This window comes from Pantherophis guttatus, chromosome 4, assembly GCF_059756535.1.
Source record: "Pantherophis guttatus breed Tessera chromosome 4, ASM5975653v1, whole genome shotgun sequence".
NCBI classification, from domain to species: Eukaryota; Metazoa; Chordata; class Lepidosauria; order Squamata; family Colubridae; genus Pantherophis; species Pantherophis guttatus.
In genome coordinates, this window is record NC_142066.1 from 55,159,491 (window position 1) to 55,169,811 (window position 10,321).

The following is a 10,321-nucleotide window of genomic DNA, read 5'->3' on the forward strand; positions in this document are numbered from 1 at the left end:
CCTCGGAAGGATGGAAGACTGAGTCAACCTTGAGCCGATCAGGATCAAACTCCTGATAGTGGGCAGTCAGTCTGCAGTTCAGCATTCTAGCCATTGTGCCACCACAACTGGTGCATCAAACTGGCAAGCCTTCGTTAGTTTCATGCTGAAGGCTTTTGTTTGCTTCCTAGGGAAAGCTGAAACCATAAGCACAGAGTCATGTGATTGTCATTTGGTGACATTTTGCTTAATGACCAACTTGACAGAACCAATTGTGGTTGCTAAATGAGGAGTACCTGCATGTCTTTCATTAGCCTTTAAGGCAGAAGTCAACAACTTTTCAGGCTCAGGGAACTATTGTGCAACTTTGTAGCTGCACGTAAATTAAATATAACAGTCTCGTGAGATGATATTTTGGCAATCTCCCTTGGAGATGTTATTAAGACTTTGTGTGTCATCATTAACATCTGGCAAGAACGTCTGATATTTCTTCAGCCTTAGAAGATGTATGATTTCAGAGGTTCCACAAAATTTTGCCCTATTAATATAACTGGCGATGCATCACAGAAAATAATTTCAGAAGTGATGTATGCTAGTTTTTTAATAATCTATTTATTTATTAGATTTTTATCCTATCTTTATTATTGTATAAGTAACTCAAGCAGCAAACATACTTAATTCTCCTTCCTCATTCAATTCCCCCCCCCCAACAACAACTCCTTTATGAGATGGGTTGATTGAGACAGAATGACTGGTCCAAAGTCACCCAGGTGGCTTTCATACATAAGGCAGGACTAGAACTCAAAGTCTCCTGGTTTCTAGATTAGCTTCTTAACCACTATACCAAACTGACTGTCTTTTCTTTTGCTACTTATTTTCTTATATAAGTTTTCTTATATAAGTTATTTTCTTATATTGCATATGTATCATTGCTCAGTTTGTACCTGGGCCAAGGGTTTTACGTTCGGGGTGGATATATGCAATACATTGCAGTGAGACATGTGCAGATCTGTACATTGGAGAAACAAAACCATCACTTCACAAACACATCACACAACATAGGAGAACAAACCCAGCAGGACAAGATTCAGCAGTCCATAATTTGAAAAACAAAGATCACTCTTTTGAAGACAGCAAAGTCTACATTCTGGAAGAGAGGATCACTGGTTTGAAAGGCCATTTACATTAAGGTTGAACAACTGTCTCTCAACAGAGAGGGAAGGAATACATCACCACCTATCTCTTGTTTAAACACAGTCCTTTCAGCAGTTTCAAGAAGATTCCTCACCCATTTGCACTATGCAGGTAATTCTGAGAGCCCAGACAAACCTGTAAGTGGCCTCAACAACTCCTAACCGTTCCATTCTTCACTCTTCAGTCAGAACTGAAGAAGCCTCTTGGATAAGAAGCAAAACATCTTCCAGGAAAACAAAGAAAATCCAGTTGCCTTTTGAAAAATCACCTTTGGGACAACCATGACTTGATGACTGAGAATCTCCATAGACAAAAACTATCCATGTTAGAAAGATAAGAACTTAAACAGCTTCTTTTCTAGTGGTTTATCAAGATGGGTAGCTTTTCAGGGAAGGAAACAAAAAACCAAGATAGTATATTTGACTTTCTTAAACCTCCAACCTGCTTAATATCAAGCCAGATGAATCGGTGAAAGTGGCTCTCACAGGTTTTAGCCTGAAATACCTGCAACCAAACCAGGTCAGAATTAAACCTGGTACCTTCTGCATCAAAATAGAAACTCTTCTACCAAGCCTAAAATTACTCATCTTCAGGGAAGATATATTGTCAAATCTAAATTCTTAAAATGGATAGTGGCCTCCCATCTGAAGATGGGAGGTATTTTCAGATATCTTTGGTAAGGATAAATCTTTTGAATGTAAGAATGAAAGTAAGGCTTCATTCTCTGCAGTTTGGACACACTGCTCAAGGTAAATCAACATTTTACTTTTTTCAATAAATGCCCTCAGACTCAAAATATTAAATAAAAATTGAAAAAAATGCAGTGGAAGATTCTTGTTTCAGGAATGCAACTTCTATTTATGTTCCAGAGAACATATTTTATTCATGAGAAAAGTTTCCAAGTATGAACCTTTATGAATCCTGAGAAAATGAAACACCTGTTTATTTTTATTTATTATATAAATAGATATAAATATATAGATATATATTAACTCTAATTTGTAGGTTGTCTAACTCCATGGTCACTCTGGGCAGCTTACAAATAAAAGAAAAGCAATATATATATCAGCTATGTTCTATATATATATATATGTATATATATATATATATATATATATATATATATATATATATATATATATATATATATATAGAACATAGCTGATTGAAAAATAAACACTGAAGTTTAAATCATACAAAACTAAATAAAGGGCTTCACAACCACCCAATCCCGAGAAAACTTGTAGTTCCCAAAATATCATAAAGATGAGTGCCACATTATTTTCTTGGGGCAGGAGGAATATCAGAGCAAAGGTACTGCCACAGAATAGGCATAATTCTTGGATCTCATAAAATAATGGGACTTAAAGTGTACATTAATTAAAACCAAGGCTCTATTTCCACTAATGCTGTCCCACCCACTCCTTCAGATCCAGTCTATTTCAATGCTGGGCAGTGAATATACTAGAATAAAACCTGAGATCTCTGACTACTTGTAGCTCATTGAAAAGTCTCCTAAACACATTCCTATTAACACAATCCCAGTTGTAGTAAAAGAAAGGGTAATTTTTTTAATGCAGGAGCAGAATCAATATACCAATTCAAATAATACATTTAAGAAATAAAAAGGTGCCATATATGTAGCATATGTGTATGCAATTTTAAAACTTAAGACAATTATACTTGTTAAAGTATAATTTTGTTTTGCATAATAAAGCAGCTGAATTTTTTTTACAGATACAAAATTATTAACCTTCCATCTTTCTTGAGTGGGGTGTCCATTCTTCTGAAAAAAGTTTTGTTACTTCCTCATCAGTAGTGATGTCCAATAAATTCTTCAAAAACAAAGTCCCAATGAAAACATGAAGAATGCTACATCTTAGCTGGAGTGTAACAGAAACTACTATCCATTTCTGACAGCAAACTTTCAGCCAGAAATGGCAAGTGCAAACAGAAATACTTACAGCAAAATACTGTAATAGTTGCCACAGTTCTCTTGCCAAAAAGTTTCTGGGATTAGCAAGTTTGCTGGCAATATCCAAAAGGTTAGAAATTGAAATATGATAGTGTCGAACAGCTAGGACAATCAACAGGAGTGTAGAAAGTTTTAAGATTTCTGATCTTTCCCTGGCAACATAAAAGAGGTCTTATGTTTCGTGCCAAACAGTTAATGGGAGGGTCCAAGAGAGTTTGATGGAATTGGCTCTCTGGAGATGGATATGCAGCCCTCCATCACACTAGGTTCTCCCCCACTGTCTTGATTTCAATAGTTGCGTGGAGAAGTTCCAATCTAATGATGTCATAGAATAGGGCATGACCTATGTGATATAAATATCTCTCCAGTTGGTGGAGAAGAAAAAAATCTCTCTTAATCATTCATTAACATTAAAGGTCCTAAGCTGCGGAATAATGAATTGATTCAGAAGGATGGATTAGATTTATTTCAACCCTAGTAACAACCAAGACACCAACAAATTCCTATTTTAAATTCTGTTTGAGAGCCTCCAGGAAGTAAATCCTCATAATTATTTGTAAAGAAAGTGACTTGTCTCATTATTCAAGTATTGTTCATATCATATTTTTGATATTTAGAAACACAATCACATTTTTATCTCTGAATGTTGCTTCCCCCCCCAACCCCCCCCCCCCATGTAGCTCATAGATGGACATGGATATGAAACCATATGTATGAATCTACTTGTCCTAAAGCAATTAGAAATTATAATTCTGTAATGGCAAATTATGTAAGTACAAAACATACTTTTGTTTTTTTAAAAAAATCTTACATTTTTCTTTTAGTAGGAACTTGTTATATATAGGCCTTACTTTTTGGTACCTGAATGAGGGTACAATAATAACTGAGGAATCAGGGTTTGGTAGAAATCCTGACAAACAAGAGGAATAGTAAATTGGCAAAAAATATACACAGGCATAATATTTATTTATAGAATTTATCTACCACTTCATTCCAACCAGCTCCAAGTGATGTGTATTGACAACAAAACTTAAATAGCAAAACCTGGACCACAATGTTGCAATACAGTAATGGTCCCATTGGAACAGGGCAAAACCTAACATTCTGCAGCCCTGTATTCTATAGGGCTGCAGAATCTCTATAGAAACTCATCTCTATAGAAACTCATCAGGGAAGTGGCAGTCCAGTTGAATGAGAACAAATTGTCCCCTGGGCAGCAAAGAGAAGGCCCATCGAGAAGGCCTGATTGTGGAGTCAAGATGAAATTTTGGGGTGGGATAGCTTGTCCCGCTGATATTACTGGATGAGTAGATTGGATGAGTTCTGGAGCAGGCTTTTTTAAAGTTACCCAGGCCTTGAGCCGTAAAAGAACTTCCAAAGTAGTAATCAAAATTTAAAATCACACTGATTCAAGTTAACTGGCAGCCAATGCAGTTTTAAGTATCCACTACCACTGCTGGAACTATGAAGGGATACTATGAAGCTGTGATAAAAGCAGAGACAACATTCTCAAGCCCTCACTCAGGCAAACTACTCTTGGAGATCCTGCACCATATATTAGCAAGTTAGATTAAGGCTCTTTTGATATATTCACAGCTGGTTGGGCAGCAATACTGGCCAAAGCTTTCAGCACCATGTAAAGGTCTCAATCTTCTCCAGGCCAGATGTGTAGCGTGGCCATTGTTAAGAATCTGAGAACTAAAATCTGATGTCCAGATTTGAGAATGTTGCTCTAACAATCCCTTTACCCTTGGTAAATATGATTATCTTGCCCGAAGAATGTGAAATCTTAAAGGGTTAATCCTGCGGTTTAAAGGCTACTTCTTTTCTTCTGCCTGGCACCTGTTGTTTTATTATGTCCCCATATACAAGTAGTGTGAGACTAGGCTAAAGTTGCTATAACTAAAAATGAAGGAGGCATGTAAGCAGTGAGGACAATAAGCAAGGAATCTTGTCTAAAAGATTCCTTCAGGGAGACAGACAAGGAGGAAACAAATTCTTAAAGAACAAAAGAATAAAAAGATCCCTGAACTAGATAAAATAAATTGGGCCTAAGCACTGTTACACCATCATTCCCAATCCCAGCTAATCAACAAAGCAAGAACTTTTGGGGAATCATCTTTGAACTAGATCTCACAGTTTCCATCCCTCTTGCTAGTGCCTGGCAGTTAGTTGAGAAGGATATGGCTAAGTGTGGCTCAGTATTTATAAGTATGTGAGAAAGAGCAAAAATACATTATAATCAACTAGGTTTTGCCATTACTTTAAATTCACTGGCTTTCCATGTATTCCAAAGAACCTGATGTGCCTCAGTGTTCAGTTGAAAATGGATATCCCTAATTATTTCCAAACTGCTGAACAGGGCTGTGGGTCTTTCTGCTTTAGTCACATTTGAACATCCAGGCAACAACCAAAGAGTGCTTGACAAGATCTGCATGCCTCAACAGGCTGTGAATGTGTGACGAGAGTAGGAACACATGCAACAGCAGTATGAAAGATAATTGCTTCCTCAGCAATTACCTTAGGGGAAAGCACCCTGGCATCCACTTTCCTGATTTCCACACCAGCACTTTAATCACTACATGTTGCGTAATTTTGAGGATCAGACTCAATAAATAATTCAGGAACGAAGTATTCAAACAAAGCACTATTTATTTACAGTAGGCATTCTATATTCTCTGCTGATTGTAGATAGAAGCAAGGAAGAAGGTGCATTCATCCCCTTTTATACCAATAGGGAGGAGTAAGAGATGGGAATGGTTACATATGAATACATTAAGGAAGGAAGAATAAATTAACCCCTGATATCCCATATATATACATTTTCCCCATTTGAGAATAAGGCATTTACTTATGACAAATCCCCCTCTAAATGCCGATTCGATATACAACAATAATTACATTCAGATTCAGAGCAGTATAAGACTTGTAGTTTTGAAGTTAAGTATTTATGTTGTTTAGATTGCAAAGGCTTAGTTAATATATCAGCTATCTGTTCTGAAGTTTCACAATGGATAGCTTTAATGAATCCGTCTTGAGATAATTGCCTTACATGTTTGAATTTGATATCTATGTGTCTGGATCTTTGGCCAATGGCATCAGATCTAGATATCTCAATAGCAGCTTTATTATCTTCATGTATTATAAATGGTAATGAAGGTTTTTTCCAAACATCTGTTAATAAGTCATTAAACCATACTAGATTATTAGAGGCTTTGGACAAACAAACATATTCTGCCTCAGTCGTTGAGGTGGTTACTAAATCTTGTTTTCCAGTATACCAGTAGACTGGACAATCATTAAGATAGAATATATATCCCGAGGTACTCTTTCTGCATTTTGTATCACCTGCCCAATCCGCATCAGCGTAACAAGTGAGAATGGGCTCTTTAATATTATTGGGTTCCAGTAGTAGACAGAAGTCTAAGGTGTGTTTTAAATACCTTAGTATTCGTTTAATGGCTTCCCAGTGATACATCAGGGGTTTACCAACATATCTGGATAACAAATTAAGGGGTAAAGCAATATCGGGCCTAGTCCAATTGGATATGTACAAAAGGGAACCAATAACTGATCTGTAAAGAGTATTGTCTTTAAATTCAGGGGATGATTCATCCATGTTTCTTAAGAAATCAACCTGCATTGGAGTATCACTAGTTTTGGCATCATTCAAATTACATTTGTTCAAGAGTTCTATAATTTTATCCTTTTGAGAAAGTTTAAATCCTTTTTTGGTTTTACTGATTTGAACTCCAAGATATTTGTTTACCTTCCCCAATGTTTTTAAAGAAAAATGTTCATTTAGTTTTGTTACAAATGTATCTCTTTTCTCTTTATGTTTACCTATATATAAAATGTCATCCACATAAATTAACACAAGTTCTAATGAATCACCATCCTTTTTAACAAAGAAACAATTGTCAGCAGTTGTGGCATTGAAATTCATAGTTTTGAGTACGTTGACTAAACATTCATACCAACGCTTGCCAGACTGTTTTAGTCCGTACAAACTTTTATTCAATAACCAAGTTTCATTTTTGTTAGTGTATTGGCTGTGAGGTGCTCTTACATATATTTCTTTATCGAGTTTTGCGTGTAAGTACGCTGTCTGTATGTCATATTGAAAGACATCAAGATTAAGTGCAGATGCTATGACTAAAGCTGTCTTAACACTCTCAGTCCTTACTGTGGGGGAGTATGTGTCTGTGTAATCCTCAGGATACTTTTGAGCATAACCTTGTGCGACTAATCTAGCCTTATATAATGTGTTGCCTTCTTCTAAATTTTTAATTTTGAATATCCACCTGGTGCCTATGATAGTTTTGTCTTTTGGGGCAGAAATAGGTGTAAATACCTTTAATTCTCACAAACTGTCCATCTCTTTGGCCATAGCTAATTCCCATCTTTTTCTTTCTTCAATGGGAAGCTTTAACACTTCCTCATAAGTGTTAGGTGTTGATGTTTCATTATTCAAGTGCATTATGTAATCCTTATATTTGTTTGGCATTTGGTTTCTGTTACTTCTGATTGTTATTTTTGGTTCACTATCGTTATCGTGTAGATATCTTGCTTCCTTTTTTGTTAATGAATCTGTTCTTATTCTGTAGTGACTATTTGTCCATGTTTTACTTTTGTTTTTGTGTGTATTGTGATTGAGTTCTTCTCTGTTTGTTTCGTTTTGATGTTCAGTGTCTGTCTTTGTAGTTGGGAATATCTCATTAAGATGTATTTTGGACCAATTGGCCTGTTCATGAAATACAGCTGTTCTAGAAATTATAAATCTGTTGTTATTATCAATAAATCTATATCCTTTTGTGCCTGTTTCGTATCCCATGAATCTAAGTCTTCTTGATACGTTTTCTCCTTTACGTCTTAATTGTTTTGGTATGTGTACATCCGCTGTGACTCCAAATATGTGCATGTGTGTTATTTTGGGTTTTCTATTGTACATTAGTTCATATGGTGTTTTGTTGTCTATGCTGGACCAAGTTCTGTTTTGAGTATAATTGGAATATACTAATGCTTCTGACCAGAATTGTTTTCCTAAGCCAGCATCTTCTAATGTACATCTAATCATGGTTTGTAGTGTCGAGTTCTTTCTCTCTGCTACTCCATTTTGAAATGCAGAGAAAGGGCTAGATGTGAAGTGTAGCATTCCTCTGTTTTTTAACCATTGGGAGAATTCTTTTGACATGAATTCAGATCCCCTGTCTGTCATGATTTGTTTTATTTTGATATTATGCTGTGTTTCTACACGCTTGTAAAACTCTTTAAATTTTTGAAATGTTTCATCTTTGTGTTTCAAAGTATAGACAAAACCATAACGACTATAGTCATCTACAATAGTTAGAAAATATCGTTTTCTATATGTGATTGATGGGATTAATGGACCAACTAGATCCATGTGTACCAGGTCAAAAATGTGATTGGTTGATCTTGTTGCCTTTTTTGGTTTAGGACTAGTTCTGAGTTTTGAGGACTTACATACTGAGCATTCTAAATAATTTTTACAATTTTTTATTTTAACACCTTCAGCATGTTCAATCATTTTTTGTACTACAGGAAAACTTGCATGTCCCAATTTCCTATGTAATATATGTGCACATTCATCATGAATTGGTTTTCCAATTGTAGGTTTTTTGTTATTGAGTGTGTCATTGGTAGATGTGTTTTTGTGATTATGATTTGTTTCATGTTCTTCATTATCACTATTGCTATTGTCCTCATTCTCTATGTTAGTGTCATCTTCCATGTTGGAATTAATATTGTGTAGCCATTTTTCTTCTATGACTAAATATGGTAGACCTCCTTTGATAACCACATTACCCAAATTGGTTTTATTCTTCTCTAATGTTGCTTTTCCTTTTGAGAATACTATATTTATGTCAGAGTCTCTACTTATTTTATTGCACTAAGTATATTATGAGGTATTTCTGGTATTAATAATACCCCCTCTATTTTTCCTAGACCGGGTAAGTTTACATTTCCTTTACCAATAACTTGGACCTTTTCTTGATTGGCTACCTTAATAACAAATTTATCTTCTATAAAGGAAGATAATATATTTTTGTCATTCGTTGTATGATTTGTTGCCCCAGAATCAATGAGCCAAGTATTATCCTTTGGATTCTGTATGTTAGTTACATTATGTTTATCTAGTCCATTTAGTGACCCAGACTTTCTATCTCTTGAATTATCTCTGCCCCCTCTACGTTCTCTAAAATTGGGTGAGTTTCTATATCTATGTCTATCAGTAGATGATTGTCTGTTATTATATCTGCTCCTATGATCATGTCTTTGTCTTTCTCTGAAAGATTCAGGGCAATCTCTTCTACAGTGTTCTTTGGATCCACAATTGAAACATTCAATAGATTCTCTATATTTTTCTTGAAACACTACTCTCTTACTTTGTCTATGTTCTATGTGTGCATTATAGCGGCTTCTTCTTAAATTATCTTCAGCTATTAATTTATTTGACAAATTTTCTATGGATAAATATCCCAAATTAATTGTGTCTAAATGTGATATGTAGTTATCCCATGATGGGTCCAATGAATTAATGATGACACTTTTCATTGTTTGATCTGAAATTATTTCTCCCCTTAAATGTAGCTCTGCTCTGATTTTGTTTAAAGATATCAAATGCTCATTTATGGTAACCCCAGGTTTTACCCTAGCTGAGAAGAAATCTTTAGACATTCTTGTAGTGGTTGCTACACTTTCACTATGAAATAATTTAAACATGCAGTGAATAATCTCTGAGACAGTCAAGTTATGCTTAATACTATAATACATAGCAGGAGATATGCTAGATATTAATAAGTAGAATGCTCTATGGTGTAGGCAGTCCAACTTTAGAGTCCAAGGCCTTTTGGGGGGGTTAGTTATAAAAAACAATAAATTCTCTTTTAGAAAAACAACCTGAAGTTGCTGACACCATTCCTGCAAATTAATACTGTCTATTCTTAGTTTTGGGAAGTCATTGGGCAAGTTTCCAATATTATTAGTTCCATTACTTACAACTGGAGGTTGTCCATGATCTTGTAAATGTTGATAATTGCAGAATGGTGTGGGTATGCTCGCAACGAGTCTGAATGGTTCTCTCTGTTCTTCGTGTCCTTCGTAGATGTCTGCTTGTGTTCGCGCATGCGCGTTGCTCATTTCGCTTCTGAA

The 10,321-nt window shown here is 35.4% G+C and overlaps 1 protein-coding gene across 3 annotated transcripts in view; it reads right to left on the reverse strand.

Annotated features, from left to right (window-relative positions):
* LOC117664724 (uncharacterized) overlaps nucleotides 1-3,392 on the reverse strand; it is a 127,793-nt gene extending 124,401 nt beyond the window's left edge. For 2 of the 3 annotated variants that reach the window (XM_034415976.3, XM_034415975.3), the window contains exon 1: nucleotides 2,927-3,392. In XM_034415976.3, coding sequence (XP_034271867.2) covers nucleotides 2,927-2,955 — 29 coding nt within the window. In that variant the 5' untranslated portion in view covers nucleotides 2,956-3,392. The remainder of the gene's footprint in view (nucleotides 1-2,926) is intronic. The other variant, XM_034415977.3, reaches the window with a different exon arrangement.
* Nucleotides 3,393-10,321: the final 6,929 nt, after the last annotated feature.